General features: G+C 38.9%; 1 protein-coding gene and 1 long non-coding RNA gene across 2 annotated transcripts in view; one reads left to right on the top strand and one right to left on the bottom strand.

The window, feature by feature from the left end:
- The window catches only part of LOC117475104, a 38626-nt gene that overhangs the window by 3420 nt on the left and 16155 nt on the right, over positions 1–19051 (top strand). Inside the window, exons 2-4 of the long non-coding RNA XR_004555141.1 lie at positions 492–559; positions 1029–1102; positions 15461–15541. This is a non-coding gene — a long non-coding RNA (uncharacterized LOC117475104). The remainder of the gene's footprint in view (positions 1–491; positions 560–1028; positions 1103–15460; positions 15542–19051) is intronic.
- Positions 2528–8404, bottom strand: LOC117475083 (12-(S)-hydroxy-5,8,10,14-eicosatetraenoic acid receptor-like). Its single transcript, XM_034121181.1, has 3 exons — positions 7319–8404; positions 5645–6050; positions 2528–4772 (listed from the first exon to the last, which is right to left on the bottom strand). The coding sequence occupies exons 1-3, from the start codon at positions 7480–7482 to the stop codon at positions 4302–4304; spliced, it is 1041 nt and encodes a 346-aa protein (XP_033977072.1). The 5' UTR covers positions 7483–8404; the 3' UTR covers positions 2528–4301.

Below are 19051 nucleotides of genomic sequence, written 5' to 3'. Positions count from 1 at the left end.
CCTTTATACTTTCTGTTTTACACACCAGATGTTTTTAATGTACGTTTTTTGAAAACTGATGTAATCTTCCTGTCCAGTCATGATGAAAATGCAAATGAAGCGCTGATAAACACGCACAAAGTCAAAAACGTATGTTATCCCCAAAAGGTCCTTACTTAAGTGACCTATCATCACCATGCATTTAGAGCCAAAACACAACCCACAAAGTAACCCACGCCTTAGTAATCCAATCATATGTTCTTGCTTATTCTTAACTACTTTTTTCTGAAGGGGCAGTATTTATGACAGTAGTTTACAGTCGTTTACTTTATCCGCACTTAGAGCGAGGCGCTGCAAAATATGAATCTCTCAAATGTATCATTTTTCAACTTTTTCTGGTCAGTGGTTTTGGACCCATCTAGAGTTTCCTCACACTCACACAGACTTTTAGAAATTGCATGTGTTCTTTCACATTGTAATCTGCTTCTCATCTCTCTTTATCTCTGTCGTAGGTCTGATGTTTCCAGCCTGCGTATCCTTGCGGTCGATTGGCCGGCTGCCTGGGACAAGCTTTGCGAAGGTACGAATAGTGAAATGCAACCTTTTATCAGAACAAATGTAAATACATAACGTCAATAAGCTTTCTACGTTTCACTGAAAATAGGTTGGAATGAAAGTAAGGTTAACTGAGTTCTACCAATTTCAGTACACAAAACAACCAGTCTGAAGCCACAGTTTACTTTTATTTTATACTTAGAAAATATGTACAGTAAGATCCAACACATCTCTCTCTACATACAGCATAACACGTTATACAAGCTGATAATAAACCAACATTAAGGCTCAGCTTCCTGTATGGGACTCAATGATTAAGTGTTATGCAATAGTGCAAGGGTTTATTGTTCACAATACTGCTCCGTAATCAGGTATGTCCCCTTTTTTATTTGTGCTTCTGGCCACTAGATAGCAGTAGAACTTCAGATTAGTTTTTCAGTTGTGAGGCATGTTCTGTTTCTTTGGTCAAGATGTTAATGTTTGTCTCTTTCTAGGCTCCAGATCATCCATATGAGGAGTTTCAGTGTTGAATTGAGCCGATCCACAAAGGGGACTCTAATGAAAACAGGTCAGTGTTGAACAGAACCAACTCACGGATAGGGCTTAATTAAAAAAAAAAAATCGGATTCACTTTTGTATGAATGCCCCACTATTGATATTTAAAATCCTAAGGTTTGCATCTGAGCCTTTTCTGAGTAAACCCATATTTTAAAAGGGATAGTTCTGCTTCACCAAAGTCAAACATTAACACAAATAAACTAACTAAAGGAAAATATTCTAAATAGATGGGCCTTTCTTTTAGGTGGCTAAAATATGTTTTGCATGATTCCCCCGTCTACAGGAGCACATTGCGTAGCTTATGTGCAGTAACTCCTCTCTGCTTCTCCAAACTGGGGGCGTGCTGTAAATAATGATCTCAGATGACTCCACTTCAAACAATCCAAACTATCCGTTAAGCCATTACAGTATTAACGAAAAAGGCAGACAGGGCGTGTAGCCAATCTGCAAAGATTGTGGCAGCAATAACACCTCAGTGTTTCTCGATGTTTAGAGTTTGTTGTCTTTGTTGTCATACTTCTTTTCTCTTGTTGTTGTTGCTGCCGTGATATTTCTGCTCTGCTACCCTCAACTTGAAAGCCACCATCATCTCTCCTGTTGCAACACCCACACAGACTGCCTCAAGCTAAGGCCACACATCTCGAAATGTTCCCACATTATTAAAAGATGAATGAGGCACTAATGTGTCTACACACAGGGTTTAAGAAAGACAGAGGTAAGTTAGGAAATGGATAGACAACAATGTGTTAATTAGCTGTATTTTACCTTTTGTAGATAACTTCATGGAGTTACAGGGTGTCCGCGGGGTCTTAAAAAGTATTAAAAGTTGATAAATCAATTTAGCGAAAATGAAGGCTATTAAAAAGTATTAAACGGCATTTTCCAAGGTATTACATTTTGTAGCTTGTTTTCAATAAGTATATGAATTGTCCAAAGAGGTTGTATTCTACAGTCTGCCTGAATGTAATCATTGCGTAGGTGTGTAGTGTGATTCTGTGTAGTTTATTTATGGCATCCTGTTGGATTTGACGTCATCTGAACAGGACATCGCACGCTCACTGCTTGATAGCGCGCGAAGGTCCGTTTACGCCGGTTGTTAAACAACATCGTTATGGGGAAATGCAAGTCTGCGTCCAAATGGTTGGAAGATAAGGAGGAAGGACAATCAATACTGTATATAGTCAATGTGAGGTAAAGTGTGTCGCCAATGTAACCGGTTAAAACTCAAAGTGGCGATGAGGTCTTCAAATGTATGGAAAGGGTCTTAAAAAAGGTCTTAAAAGGTCTTACATTTGACTTCAGGATTCCTGCATATACCCTGTGTTTCCAACAGATTGCATATACACATGGAGTGTACAGAGGAGATATAGACGTGTTGGTTTTGTAATACTTGCTTGGGATAACGTTACACCATTAGAAAAAAAGAGGGATGTGGTTTCACAGTAAAAGCTCTGCATGTCGTTGCATTGCCAAGACATGAATTCTCTTTATTTACAGCAGCAGTATACAAACATCCCCAGTCAGTACCTCAATCTAATACAAATAATTATTTTTTGATAATCAACATCACATGTTTATATACAGCCTTAATGACAAGCGTTTAAAACAGCCTTCCAGGTTTTTGCAGTCCACGTAGGTTTGACATTATGACCTCATTTCAGGAAACAGAATACAAAAAGGCTTGTTCTTACTCTGATTCATAAAAAAGGAAACAAAACGAGTCAATTGAAGAAATGCATTACAACACTTTGAAGGAGCAATTGTGAAATATTGAAATGTAATGTTCACTGATGGTAAATCTCAATGAGGACAGGTGAAACTGGTTTGAGGTAATGATGATGAATGCAGAGATATAGAGTTTCCTGAGTGATACATGAGAGTTTTGCAAACACTGTAAAAGTACCTGCAGAGCATGTTTTACTTGACTGCTGAATACTTTGTAATTATAGGTACAAAGGCCATCATAAGTGGTAGAACGCAATCACAACTGATGCCTTAAATCCTGGCCTGAAATATATCCTAATAAATTAAAATGCCTTTATACAATAAACTCAATAATATTATAGAAAAATAAATATAAAAAATGCTTATAATCCATTTTTTCTAATTGGATTTTACATTTTAACGGAAGCAGCCACATTACATGAGCTATATGAGTACACGTCCCTGATAATCCACATAAAGACACCCAAACTGTTTGCAGATACTTCCACAATAAACTCTAAAAATGTTAAGGCTTATTCAAAAGTTTTTTTTAACATGTTTCTTCTCCGAAAAAAGATTGCACCTCCTGCAACTTGGTTAGCGATAGTCCACATTTGAGATTTTGATCAATTTCTGATTCATTGTATGCAGACTAGGGCTGGGGATTGTAAATATATTGTTCTATGAGACTAAATGTCGTCATCATAATATCGTAATATGGTGTTGTCTTTTCTTGGTTTTAAAGGCTGCATTACTGGAAAGTGAATTTGATATCTTTGATTTGCATGCACCCACTAAGTCATCATATCTACATTACTGATTAATGATGGTTATTCATTATAAAACTCTTTATGTCAATATTTTATGAACGCACCAATATCGACACTGTGGTATTTGATCAAAAATATCGGATTTTCTCCATATTGCCCAGTCGCCTACTACTGCTGACTATTCTCTTGTAGTACATTTAATATGACACATTATTGAGCATATATGAATGTTAATTTCACATACAAAAATAGCAAAAAGATATTATTGTTTTTTGAAATATTAAAAAAGATAGTCTCTTTAGTTCCAAAAAAATGTAATTAAACGGTTTGTAGAGATACATGCAGAAAGTAACCCACAAAGAACAAGTGTGTGTGTGTGTGTGTGTGTGTGTGTGTGTGTGTGTGTGTGTGTGTGTGTGTGTGTGTGTGTGTGTGTGTGTGTGTGAGCACATAGTACCAAGGAACAGCACCAGTTCCAGATAAACAATAAGCATGCCCTGCATTTTTGTCGATAGTGGTTTGATCAGATAAAATGATGAGCTCTGCGGAGGAGGCGTTTTGTCGGGCAACTTTCGTGCCTGATGTGTTTCAGCCTTAGAGTAAATGGCATTTATCAGTATCGCAAAATCCAATGTTTTCTGAGAAAAAGTGTCATCTGCTAGGGCTGCTGAAAACACCTATGTGGAACAGTGGTTTGGCTCTCAGTAAATAAACACCCCGAAGGGATATACATGATCATTTCTCTACTATCGGCAAGGACACAGTTTTATTACCAGAAGTCACAGTTATGGTTGTTGTGGTTGTTGTTCCCAATCCAAAGTCAGCTTTCAACAGTTTCCTCTGTAGAAACTGGGGACAGAAGGTGGAAATGTAAGCCTCTTTGAAGCCTGAGTTACAAAAGCAGTAAACCAGCGGGTCCAGCAGGCAGTCGCTGTAAGACAGCACCATGAGGCTGTCGTACACCTGAACCACAACGTCCTCTTCGACCTGGCACTCCATCAGCCTGACGGCCAGCAGCACCGCTCTGGCTATAGTGCTCGGCAGGAAGCAGAGGGCGAACACGACAACGACAGATATGACCACCAGCACCGCTCGCCTCAGTTTGGTCTTCTCGCCCACGGTCTTCCTCTGCAGCCGGTTCACAATGCGCACAGTGCAGTAGACGAGGATGATGAAGGGGATGAGGATCTGCGTGAAGTAGACGATCTGAAAAGAGAAGTGACTATGAGTATGAAACCCCACACAGAAAAATAACACTAATGTACCTACAGACAGGCCTCGGGGTCACATTACATGTCGATGAGCTTATATCTGAAACAACATATATTTCCATACTGTAGACATGCCTTCTGGAGCAATTTGGAGTCAGGATTTTGAGGTTTGTGACTCATATTGAAACACTCTTCATGCTTTTACTTGTCTTGTTTTGTCTGATTCACAGTCCAAAACACAGGAACAACAAGGGAAGTGTTCTGTTTTATTCGATTGTCACATAAAATATAATTTAGACAGAATTTAAGATGCTATTCCAAGCTGTAAGTCAGAGAACAAGGGTGTTAAAATAACCTTTGGGCAAAAACCTGTAATGACTGGCAGCTTCATAGGAAGTTTGTTTAAATGCGAGAGGAACTGTAAATAACTGAAGTTCTTATTTATTGTTGAAAGCTTTGGTAGGATTAACTCTCTGACGTCAGAGTATATATTGGGCTTTTGTTCATGCTCACATCGTAATCATTATGGCCTTTTTTGTTTCCATTTTTTAGCTACTAATATATTTTACAGCTATGTCGAACTAAATGGACTGTATTTATATTGCTTTATAGCAGTCTTTGCAACACCTAAATGCGCTTTAAATATACAAGTCAGCATTCAGCCATTCACACAGAGGCCGAGGCTGCACACATTCACACACATACACACACATTCACACACATTCACACACATTCACACACATTCACACACATTAAGAGCAATTTGGGGTCAACGCCGACCTTCCAGTTGGAGGACCAACATTTACCTCCTGAGCCATAGCCTCCCCGCAATATAGCAAATCAAAACACAAGAAATCCAAACAATACCTCTCTAAAGGTGTCCGTCACATCGTGAGAAGGCGTCTCATGAATGCGGCCGTGGCTGTTGCAGCACTCAAACGTTTTGACCATAGTGGGGATGGTGAGGGGCAGCAAGAGAACCCAGATGAGGATGGAGATTTGAGGCGTTTTCTTCAGCACTTTGACAAAGTTCCTCCTCCCGAGATGAACCACATTGAAGTATCGGTCGATGGAGAGCGTGATGAGGAAGGCGATGCTGGCCCCTCGGTTGAGAAACAGCAAGAAGTGCGTCGTCTTACACACAGCGTTGTTTGGGCTGCGTCTCTGGCCATGTTGGTAATGGTAAACCTTGGCAGGAAGAATGACCATCAGCATGAAGTCCGCAACCACAATATTGAACAGGAAGATACTTTTGTTCTTCCAGAACTTGTACCTGAAAGAGGAAGCCATTGACAAGCTGTTATTTATTCGGCATCTCAAGTTATACAAATGCAAAGAATCTCTGCACGGCTATAGTCTGACAATTCATCCAACTGAAGCACTCTACTTAATGTAAAATATGAAGACTCAAACAGGAATCACTGTGCAAAAAGAGTTCTTTATCAGCTTATTAATGCATATTTTAATCTAGGGTTATGATAATTTTGTTATTGCATCCGCTTTTTTTTTTGTTACACTGTATAATTTAGTGGTAGAAATGTACAATTGTGCCAAAGAAAACACCAACATCTCTGCATGCTGAAGTTCCAGCTATAAGAGATTATCTTTACCCACAGCACGCTATGTTCTATAGGTTTATCAGTTTATCTCAAGACTAGCAGACAGTGCTCATCTTGTTAAAAAAGCTTTTCACGTCAATTCAATTGTTAAATATAGTCTGGTTTTGAAGTGATGTTTTAAAGAAGTGAAATTGCAAGGCATTTCAAAATAGCTTCCAAAAATGGCAATGGATGTCTGACTACCCTAATCAGCCTAAAACCTTTTTAACAACCATTTAACATTCATGTGGTTGTTTTTGCATTTAATGTTTTCTTTTTGAATTCTTAATAATTAAAATATCTTTATAATTGTATAGTGTATTGAAAACATGCAGGTTAGTGATCTAGCACGTTAAGTACAATTGGTTCACTGACCTAAAATAAGCTGTCCTAGACAACTGAAATTAACCACTTCAGGAATGCCAACAAGTTTTTTTGCCAACAAATAAGAACCCAATCTGGATCTAACTACTGGCCCCTATTTTCTTTCTTCTAGTCACTTGACTGAGCATGCATGTATTACATTTCCCTGCAAAGAGTCATGAATCAACAGTTATTCATTAATTGAATCAAGAAACAACTTGACTGACTTGAGTCACAGCAGGCTGGACGCTCTTCACAACTACGTGACCAATTTTAACGTTGGCATAATTTCAGCTTTCTTTCAAAGAACTGTTAGTCCTCCAGGTTATAGAAAGTAGTAGTTATCTGGATTAATCCATCCTATCCCTAAGTGCCCTTATTGGGGTGTTTTGGGGGGATATTGTCATCTAAATTACTGGGGAAAGTAGGGGTAATGCCAGCTGACAAATCACGCAGCAAGTTCAAGGTTTTTGGCTAAGTTTAAAATGTCCCCCTCCCTGAAGGCGTTATCGACCTACTTTTTGAGTTATTTCAGAAAATAGTAAATAGGCATTAAAAGAGAGATTTTGTGACTTCATACCTGAAGATGAAGATGTAGAGGACCGACAGGTTGAGAGGCAGACCCAGCACGAACTCTCCAACCATCACCCAGGAGAGGACTTCATATGTGGAATTATTGGGTACTTTGCAGTGGTCAAATGTGTCATTTAGAGACATATTTGATACTCGTGCAGAACAAGTCATTGAGAAGCAATTGAAGAAGTTGATGTCAAAGTAGTCCTATTTAACGTTATGCCAAAGCAATTGGATGCGTAACGGTTAAATATGTTGCCAAGCAGGGTAAATCCTTTTTGTTTTGGAGTTGGTGGTAGCTGCCTCTTACCCGCAATCTTCTTCTCAGGCACTGATTCCCCTTCACTGTGATCCGTCAAATTCAACAGTCGGCTTGTTAGATCCTCAAAGTGATCCTGGAGACTCTGTCTGTGCAAAAAACATGCTGAGGAAACATGCACCGTACACACAGCATGAACTGAAACAAGTACTGAATATAGAGAAGAAAAAACACCCTTCCTCAGTCAGCCTGCAAGCCCTTTTTATGCTCTGTGTTCAGAGAGGAAATATTTGTTGTCAGCTGGAGGTGTGGTTTAAAGAGTGAGGCTTTAATGACACAGACTACAACATAAAAAAATGCATGTTGTAACCAGCATGACATTTTGATTAATCTGATCTACTGTAAGTGATAAGAGAAGGGGGCATACACCGCAGTTTCGGTTTTACACATGAAGTTGTAACTGGAAACTGGCAGTTAAAGGTGTTTTCCAGCAGCATGGGGTGAAATAATTGTGAAATTCCTCAGGTGTCTGTCCATATGAAACCATCATGCCTGCACATGTCTAGTTGTATTCTTGGAGACAGTGACGATATGAGAACAATTGTGCATCAAGGAAAATGACAAAACAGGTTCTCTCCGGACACAATCAGTCATGTTATATAGAAGAACAGACAGCCTTAACAACAAAAATATGGCAGGGAATGTAATATGATGGTACCGCACTACATTCATTTACATTTGAATTATGTTTCGCAGGGTTAAGGTTGAGGACAACAGGAAGCAGCAGGATTATGAGACTATATTCATGCTTGTGTATAAAAGTTTGCAAGGAAGATGTGTTTTTGTAGGCCGACCTAGAAGTTAATATTTTCCAAAAAGAGCCCATGAGATTTTCCCTTTGGATTGTTGCGGAGAATTGCAAATAGAAGTGTGTAATACCAAAACGTTTTCTTGGGTCAGATATACGGCAGAATCTCTTAAACTTGTGTGCCCACTGAACATATTTTAATAATCTAACCAAAAACCCATTCAAAAAACCCATCGACCTCAATACAATGGAATCAAAAACAGCAACTAAATTCAAGGATCTAGGACTCATTCGTGCATCATTCATTTCCAGCTTTTTAGTGAATACAAATTCAGTTCATTCTGATGAAAGTTGAAGTTATATGCCAACAAAAATGTCGCAATACAAACGGCACTGAGCTTCTCAACTATTTCTGGCACAGTATGGAAGTATTACAAGTGCTTCTCTGGGCTTTCAGCCAGTGTCGTTTAAACCTGTTCAGAATCAGAATCAGAATCAGAATACCTTTATTAGTCCTACAGTTATTTCTCATTTAAAATGTGTACCTACTGCTCTGGGGAATAGCATTGCTCTTTCAACACCCACCAGTTCAATGGAAGTATTTATCAACAAAATTGCCAATGATAGAATGAAGTCATGATCAAGTTCACATTTTCTCAATGGTGGTACAATGTAAGAACTACACAGGGATGTTTCAACCTTCTTAGGTATCCAATCAAATGAATCACAAAGAGATTTACAAACATGTCACTCATACTGTATATCACATATCACTGATTTCCATACCCACCAATTCAGTGGAAGAATTCATCACAAAAATGAAAAATGGTAGAATGATGTTCTGATCAATCACATCTCTTCTTAACATGGTAGATTTGGGTATAGCAAAGAACTACAAGTACCTATACAAACACTACTCAAGGGATGTCTGAAACCTATAGGAGTTATAGCTTTCTCTAGATCAGGGGTTTTCAAAGTGTGGGAAGGTGAGCCTCCCCTCAGAGAACATAAGAACAGCCGCGCACCCCCTCCCAATTATTATTGCTATTATTATTATTATTATTATTATTATTATTATTATTATTATTATTATTATTATTGTTGTTGTTGCTATAATGCAGGGGTATTCAATTGCATTTCAAAGAGGTCCAGTAAGAGAACTTATCATTAAATGCTGTTTTCTCTGTCTACCTTTCTCTTTTTTGAGCACGCCATTTGAAATGACTCCGACTGTTTCTCTCTTCTCGTCTCTGTGTGTTTGAATCTTTACCGTGCTGACTCACTGACTGCACCGATTTGATTGGCTGAGTAGCCTCACCTCCTTAAAATATTAAACAATAACTTTTTAAAACCTTTTTATCTTTTTGTTTTAAACATATTTTTTAAACATTTTCAACATCGTGGATACATCCTTATATGCTCCCGGCAACACACTGAACGTCAACTTTGCCTACTTATGACTCACCCCTACTTTAGTGGGAACAATGAGTCTGCGTCTTTGATGCGCACAGGCGGATGATGCAGGGATGCAATGTAGACAGGAATAAACGCAGATCATCCTCTGGCTGCAGCCTTGACTGGTACTTGCTTTTGATCAAAGTAAGTATTATTAAAATTAAAATAAAGGGCGGTGCCGGCCGGCTCGATTCGCTGGCGGCCGGCACCGCCCTTTATTTTAATTTTAATAATACTCCCGGACGGCCTGCTGACGACCGGCCGTTCGGTGATTCTCCAGAACACACAGATGGCCAGTCCGACCCTGCCAGGACTGGTCCATGAGAATCCTAGCTTCAAATAATCGTGGTCATACTTCCTCCGTTTTCTGCCAGACGCTGTCTCCTCTCTCACTTTAGGTAACTTCACTAAAAATCGATCCATGTTGCCGCTCACATAAAGTTAGCTGAAGTTAACTAGCTAGATTTTACTGTTTCTCGTTATTTTTTTCTCACACTGCGCCTCCCCTGAAGCTCTCTGGCACCCCCCCGGGGAGGCGCGCCTCACACTTTAAAAACCGCTGCTCTAAATTGATGTAAATATCCTTTTACACCTTCGTCAAGTCAATTGAATTCATACACCCCAATATAACAAATCCCAAAGGCCTAACAATCTGTACAGCACATTACACTTTCTTTTTGACCCCTGCCTCAGATAAAGTAACCCTTCAACGGGGAAAAAGTAACTTTAAAAAGAGATTCTACCGAGTGCTTTGGCAGACAAAGGATATACCAATATAAGAATAAACATAAGGCCAACTAAAGCAAGATAAAATGAATTATGAATATATACAAATAAGAAAAATAATAGATCAAATAATCATAAAAGGTCTAAAGAACTTTTAAACATCTACCGTATACAACTACAAAGCTCTGCTGCCGTTCTCTCTCTTAACAAGTTGATCACTAATGATTTACAACTTTAACATAACATAAACTGACTACCAGACTTCACTTTCCTGCAAGTGAAGTCTGTTAGCGTGACAATATTTCACCACTTTGTCACGCACTGTCACGTACCTGATGTAATATTGCACCAAAGAGCAATGCCACATAACTTCTGCTACACAACACATGTCTTAACGGCGAGGGCATTTAGAAATGCAGTCTGTTGCACTGCCGACCACAACAACGTATGTTTAATAGTCATTGCCAAATTGCTAAGTATGCACCTATCATCCTGAAACACCTTTATAGGTAGAAACAAATACTCCCAAATGTGCCATTAGAAAACACAAGATTGAGTTATATGTGTATAATATGCTTGGGGATTAAAGTATCCCAGCAGAAAAAGGAAGTACTGAAACAGATGCATATTATAGATAAGTAACCAAAGCAATGTGGCTTACTGTAGGGCAATAGTGCCAACTAGACAGTGGTACACCAAATACGCAGTAAAAAGAGACATGTTAACTATTGCACAAGCCTTGTGAGATCAAACATTAACACTTAGGCATGGAATCAGTTAGAGAAATATTTCAAATATAGTGATTCAAACTAGAATTACTTTATTTTGTTGAGTAGTGTAATAGGTGAACTAAAGCTTGAAGCCTTATTATTTTTAATCTAATTAATTTTGATGTTTGCTGGCTCCAAAACATCTACCTGGCAACACAGCATCACAAACTAGGCCTTAGACCTGCGATTTGCTTCACTATATCTCATACATATCTCTAGTTAACATTGGTATATTATAGGATATAACTATGTTTTGCTTCCTCGATCCTGTAAGATAGCCTTGTTAAGCTTTGCGTTCTCAAACATGCTCAGCTTTCTGATACTTTTTTGTGGACTTAACTTGATTTCTTAGATTTATAAATAAACATGTGTTTGTGCTTGATATTAAATTACATTACATTTAGCTGACGCTTTTATCCAAAGCGACTTACAATAAGTGCATTCGACCAAGAAGATACAAACTTGGAGAAAACAGAATCATATAAGTACATCAGGTTTCATAGAGCCAGAACATTTCAAGTGCTACTCAACTAGCTTTAGATAAGCCAGTCCTTTGTTAGTATATAAGTGCTTTGTTAGTAATTGTATTGCTCGAAGTGGAGTCGAAAGAGATGAGTTTTCAGTCTGTGCCGGAAGATGTGTAAGCTTTCTGCTGTCCTGATGTCAATGGGGAGCTCATTCCACCATTTTGGAGCCAGGATAGCAAACCCACGTGTTTTTTCTGATGGGAACTTGGGTCCCCCTCGCAGTGCGGGTGCAGCAAGCCGTTTGGCCGATGCAGAGCGGAGTGCACGTGCTGGGGTGTATGGTTTAACCATGTCCTGGATGTAGCAGCATGGTACGCTAGCACCAGTGTCTTGAAGTGGATTCTAGCAGATACTGGAAGCCAGTGAAGGGAGCGGAGGAGCGGGGTGGTGTGGGAACATTTAGGAAGGTTGAAGACCAGACGAGCTGAGGCATTCTGGATGAGCTGCAGAGGTCGGATGGCACATGCAGGTAGACCAGCCAGGAGGGAGTTGCAGTAGTCTAGGCGTGTTTTTCATACATTAGCCACATTGTTAAATACGTAAACAATGTCGATCAGCCTTGTAGATAAAAACCAACCATTGGTCAAACTTATTTTCTCCCACTTGAAGCACATAATACGTTTTTTTTAACAGGAACATAAAAGTTACACACGCGTGCATTGCTCTGATTTACTGTTTTCCTTTGTGGTCGGACCAAATTTCGAAAATCGGAAGTTATAATGGCGCAAATTCCAGTTTAAAGCAGAATGAATTGAATCATACATCGTCACGCAGTCTAATATTGCAGGATTTGGGTAACAAGTTTAAACACTTCAATGTTATCCTCACTCTCTGAGCATTGTAGTGATTTGTAGGAAGGAAAATCCTTTACATAATACTCACAATATTACACTCTACCTTGAGCAAACCTTGTGATTGCGCAACTGTTGTGAAAGACATTATCTATGTCTGATGCATTTAAAAAGCACCATGGTGACTCACTGAGGTATCTTTGATTATGAACATACAGAGCTGTGTATTACAGTATCTGTTCTCAGACGTCTGCGTATACTTATCTTGTCTGCATTTTAAACATCTACGTCCAACACACTGTGACTAAGTGGCTGTCTCTGTGATTTCCTGCAAAACAGAACACAGTTATTTTATCAAGAAAAATCCTGTCCACTCATAATAAAAATGCAAAAACACACTTGAAGAACTGTAATGGACAAACACACACAGTGAACTCTGTGTTGTAATGTGTACCCATGTATAAGATACAAAGGCTCTGTTGTCATCTGTACCATGCATATACCGTGTAAAAATAAAAACTGTAAGAAAGCAAGTTCAGATCCAGCCAAATCCACCAATGTGTGATGCCTCAAAAAATAATATAACGGCATATACTCAATCTAAACGTAGTTATCCCTGTGTACTCCTCAACACTTAACATGGAGTGTCTTTAAATCTCCATGGAAGGAGTTTTTCAAAAGGTGAACTATCTACCGCAGTGCGTGTAGACGAATCAACGAAACAGAGGAAGATCGTTTAAAAAACAACAACCATGAGAGTCTTTTCTCATGATGACGTGATTTACAGAAACTGAGTTGTTTACTTTGTCCGCATTTAAGTAAGGTGCTGCAGAATATGAGTCTCTCAAATGTATTACAATCTGTTTTAAGCCAAGAAACATTTTCTGGTTAGTGGTTTCGGTCCCATCTAGTGTTTCCTCCCTCACACACGGCATCTAAGAAGTTGCATGTCTTATTTCACGTATTTTCAAGTAATCCGCCCTCCTCTCTCTTTATCTCTGTCTCCGTCTCTCGAAGGTCGGATGTGTTCTGCCTGTGTACGTTACCAAAGTGCTTCCTCTGATCAGGACTCCTTTAAATTGATAACGTCTACGTCGCATGACCTACATTTTTCTGAAAATAGGTTGCAAAGAAAGTTAGTTTTATTCTCTATTCACATGCCGTCACATAGGTTTGATATTATCATCATAGTTTTTCCCAGACACACAACTATAGCACATACAAAAAAAGGAGTGTTTTCTCTTTTTAGAGAAAGATAATACAACAAGGAGTACACAAAAATACATTCAAGCCAAGGAAGGCCGAGAAGTATATCGCTTCCCCCTTTTTTTTTTTAAAACGTCCTAAATACATTTCCCTTGAGAAAGTGATTCTCTCATTACAAATATTTCATATTTTCAGATATTATAAGATTTCAAAACAACCTGTTTAAAGCCATATGCAACGACCTTTGAGTCACATTTGAGATTTGACCTGTGAGCTGTTTTATTCAAACTTTTATATTTATTCCAAAAACATTTTGGATGTACTTAATAATATCATATACTTCATTATTGCGTTAATCACCATTGATCACCATTTTCATATTAACCACGAGTCACATGTGTAGTGTGAAATGAATTGCTCATAGTGACGAAGCCACGGAAAAATGCCCCTTTTTTTTTGGTGAAGTCAGATGTTAGTGGCTTTTTGCATTAAGACATCCTTGTAGTGCATTATTTTTAAAGTTTTTTATTATTTTCAACAACAACAAAAAATAGCATTAGTTTTATAGAATGTAAAATATATTATTATATATCCTAAATATATATATTTCTTTTTTTTTTGCTGCTTTATGGATGTTTTTTTTCTTATTATTTAGTCATTGTTTTTGGCTTTACTGCACAAATCCTCTTTGGTTCTCTCCTTTTCTCACACACTGATTGTCAATAAGCTCAGAGGGGACACACGTTCATGCATTTTGCATATATGTCGCCAAGGGCAGGACTTTTACTTATAAATAAGTGTCTATTATATTTAAGCCTTTGCCAAACAAGTTTACACAACACTCAATAAGACTATCACCGCGAGGGACAAGTCTCTGTCTCTTCGCAGTCTCCTGGAAAGCAGTAAAACTTGCCTTACCTTACTGGAAAGGGAAAGACCACTCCTACAGGGCAGCAGGAGTATGGCGATGGTTGAAAATCCTAAGAAGCGTCCAAAGAAAAGTCTGTGTTGTGTTTGCTCCAGATAAACAATAAACTCAGTGTTAGGAAGAAGTATTAAATAAAAAGGGGCGAGGACAAGCAGACTCCCCTGCAGGCAGAAGCCATGAGGGCAGTGTTTGTGTATTTACTCTGTGTGCCAGAGGGGGGAGACAAAAACTCTCCAACTTGAATAAAACAATATAACTAAACCCAGATGCTCCCCTGAGACTTTAAACAATTGTGGAAACATTTAAAGGGTTTTTCTGTCTCACCACAGGACTGTAAATATTAGAGGAAACAGTTGAACAACATTGCATATAGAACAAATATGTTAAGTAAGCAGAGTTCATGCATTTCTTCTGCATTTGTCATCTCATCTATTTTGGAAAAGGCATCATTGTTAGTACTGCAGTATAAGTTCATGATCCATTCTACATGTACAATACTTGCAGTGGTAAAAAGAGCTCCTTGCACACATAAGAGATATGTAAAGTTCCTAATGATTGGCCCAAATGATTGTTTTTGAGTCGTTAATAGTTTGAGGTCTCATAATTCTATTTATGTGCTTTTCTTTTGAATTATTTGACCCTGCAAAGCGTCTTCTTAAACCGTTTCCTGCCTTTCCAGCTCCCAGTTTTCCCAGAGTCCACTCCTCCGTCAGAAGGAGGCCTGAGGATCGCCGTCCTGTCTCCACATGTCGCTGCCATGGTGAGAAACTACGGCTCAATTCACACACACTGAAACAACAGATCTTACCTCACCCAGTTCTCTTATCAACATGTACAGTCCTGTTTTGAGAAAGATTGGTTCCTCTGGTAACTTGAAAAAAGACACTCAGAGATATGGTGAATGGGCAGAAAGCAAATAGACGCCACCAAACACAAATACAAAACATTTAAACAATTCTACATGTAGGTGCTTTAAAGAGGACATAAAATGCTCATTGTCAGGTGTATATCAGTATATAGTGTCTCTACTTTAAAGAGTCCTCTCCTGCTGATGTTCAGGTGTATATCAGTATGTAGTGTCTCTACTTTAAAGAGTCCTCTCCTGCTGATGTTCAGGTGTATATCAGTATGTAGTGTCTCTACTTTAAAGAGTCCTCTCCTGCTGATGTTCAGGTGTATATCAGTATGTAGTGTCTCTACTTTAAAGAGTCCTCTCCTGCTGATGTTCAGGTGTATATCAGTATGTAGTGTCTCTACTTTAAAGAGTCCTCTCCTGCTGATGTTCAGGTGTATATCAGTATGTAGTGTCTCTACTTTAAAGAGTCCTCTCCTGCTGATGTTCAGGTGTATATCAGTATGTAGTGTCTCTACTTTAAAGAGTCCTCTCCTGCTGATGTTCAGGTGTATATCAGTATATAGTGTCTCTACTTTAAAGAGTCCTCTCCTGCTGATGTTCAGGTGTATATCAGTATGTAGTGTCTCTACTTTAAAGAGTCCTCTCCTGCTGATGTTCAGGTGTATATCAGTATGTAGTGTCTCTACTTTAAAGAGTCCTCTCCTGCTGATGTTCAGGTGTATATCAGTATGTAGTGTCTCTACTTTAAAGAGTTCTCTCCTGCTGATGTTCAGGTGTATATCAGTATGTAGTGTCTCTACTTTAAAGAGTCCTCTCCTGCTGATGTTCAGGTGTATATCAGTATGTAGTGTCTCTACTTTAAAGAGTCCTCTCCTGCTGATGATCAGGTGTATATCAGTATGTAGTGTCTCTACTTTAAAGAGTCCTCTCCTGCTGATGTTCAGGTGTATATCAGTATGTAGTGTCTCTACTTTAAAGAGTCCTCTCCTGCTGATGTTCAGGTGTATATCAGTATGTAGTGTCTCTACTTTAAAGAGTCCTCTCCTGCTGATGTTCAGGTGTATATCAGTATGTAGTGTCTCTACTTTAAAGAGTTCTCTCCTGCTGATGTTCAGGTGTATATCAGTATGTAGTGTCTCTACTTTAAAGAGTCCTCTCCTGCTGATGTTCAGGTGTATATCAGTATGTAGTATCTCTACTTTAAAGAGTCCTCTCCTGCTGATGTTCAGGTGTATATCAGTATGTAGTGTCTCTACTTTAAAGAGTCCTCTCCTGCTGATGTTCAGGTGTATATCAGTATGTAGTGTCTCTACTTTAAAGAGTCCTCTCCTGCTGATGTTCAGGTGTATATCAGTATGTAGTGTCTCTACTTTAAAGAGTCCTCTCCTGCTGATGTTCAGGTGTATATCAGTATGTAGTGTCTCTACTTTAAAGAGTCATCTCCTGCTGATGTTCAGGTGTATATCAGTATGTAGTGTCTCTACTTTAAAGAGTCATCTCCTGCTGATGTTCAGGTGTATATCAGTATATAGTGTATCTACTTTAAAGAGTCCTCTCCTGCTGATGTTCAGGTGTATATCAGTATGTAGTGTCTCTACTTTAAAGAGTCCTCTCCTGCTGATGTTCAGGTGTATATCAGTATGTAGTGTCTCTACTTTAAAGAGTCCTCTCCTGCTGATGTTCAGGTGTATATCAGTATGTAGTGTCTCTACTTTAAAGAGTCCTCTCCTGCTGATGTTCAGGTGTATATCAGTATGTAGTGTCTCTACTTTAAAGAGTCCTCTCCTGCTGATGTTCAGGTGTATATCAGTATGTAGTGTCTCTACTTTAAAGAGTCCTCTCCTGCTGATGTTCAGGTGTATATCAGTATATAGTGTCTCTACTTTAAAGAGTCCTCTCCTGCTGATGTTCAGGTGTATATCAGTATGTAGTGTCTCTACTTTAAAGAGTCCTCTCCTGCTGATGTTCAGGTGTATATCAGTATGTAGTGTCTCTACTTTAAAGAGTCCTCTCCTGCTGATGTTCAGGTGTATATCAGTATGTAGTGTCTCTACTTTAAAGAGTTCTCTCCTGCTGATGTTCAGGTGTATATCAGTATGTAGTGTCTCTACTTTAAAGAGTCCTCTCCTGCTGATGTTCAGGTGTATATCAGTATGTAGTGTCTCTACTTTAAAGAGTCCTCTCCTGCTGATGATCAGGTGTATATCAGTATGTAGTGTCTCTACTTTAAAGAGTCCTCTCCTGCTGATGTTCAGGTGTATATCAGTATGTAGTGTCTCTACTTTAAAGAGTCCTCTCCTGCTGATGTTCAGGTGTATATCAGTATGTAGTGTCTCTACTTTAAAGAGTCCTCTCCTGCTGATGTTCAGGTGTATATCAGTATGTAGTGTCTCTACTTTAAAGAGTTCTCTCCTGCTGATGTTCAGGTGTATATCAGTATGTAGTGTCTCTACTTTAAAGAGTCCTCTCCTGCTGATGTTCAGGTGTATATCAGTATGTAGTATCTCTACTTTAAAGAGTCCTCTCCTGCTGATGTTCAGGTGTATATCAGTATGTAGTGTCTCTACTTTAAAGAGTCCTCTCCTGCTGATGTTCAGGTGTATATCAGTATGTAGTGTCTCTACTTTAAAGAGTCCTCTCCTGCTGATGTTCAGGTGTATATCAGTATGTAGTGTCTCTACTTTAAAGAGTCCTCTCCTGCTGATGTTCAGGTGTATATCAGTATGTAGTGTCTCTACTTTAAAGAGTCCTCTCCTGCTGATGTTCAGGTGTATATCAGTATGTAGTGTCTCTACTTTAAAGAGTCCTCTCCTGCTGATGTTCAGGTGTATATCAGTATGTACTGTAGTGTCTCTACTTTAAAGAGTTCTCTCCTGCTGATGTTCAGGTGTATATCAGTATGTAGTGTCTCTACTGGGACATGTCTCCATGCTTTAATGTTCAAAAAGCTCTTTATTTTTCTCATACTGCCTGTGCTGCAGCACCTCTTTTCACCCTCTGTCTGAAACCAGAGCCCAGTTTGCTCTGATTGGTTAGCTGGCCGGCTCTGTTGTGATTGGTCAACCGCTTAAAGATGTCCCGCCCCCCTAGCCTATCACATACAATGTGTCGGATCACAATCTTGTATCCAGTATATTTAATAAGTTCTGTGACGTAATAAAAATCTAGCTACATGTTTACTTTGATGTCCTGACGCTTTACTATTTATTTTCATTCTTATTTCCTACTCGTTTGTAAAAGCAGAAAGCAATAGACTTCAGTGATAAAACAGCAGGTAGTTGTAATAACTAAGCTAATAATAAATCTGATAGGAAATATGTTTAAGCCATGAGCTTAAAATGCACTAATGTTAGATCATCCTTGTTCATCCTCTGTGATTAGTCATAAGGCCGACGTGCTGGTTCGCATTACTGC

Source organism: Trematomus bernacchii, unplaced genomic scaffold (genome assembly GCF_902827165.1).
Source record: "Trematomus bernacchii unplaced genomic scaffold, fTreBer1.1, whole genome shotgun sequence".
NCBI classification, from domain to species: Eukaryota; Metazoa; Chordata; class Actinopteri; order Perciformes; family Nototheniidae; genus Trematomus; species Trematomus bernacchii.
The sequence above is the reverse complement of the archived record's forward strand: the minus strand, read 5'-3'. Positions and strand labels throughout refer to the sequence as shown.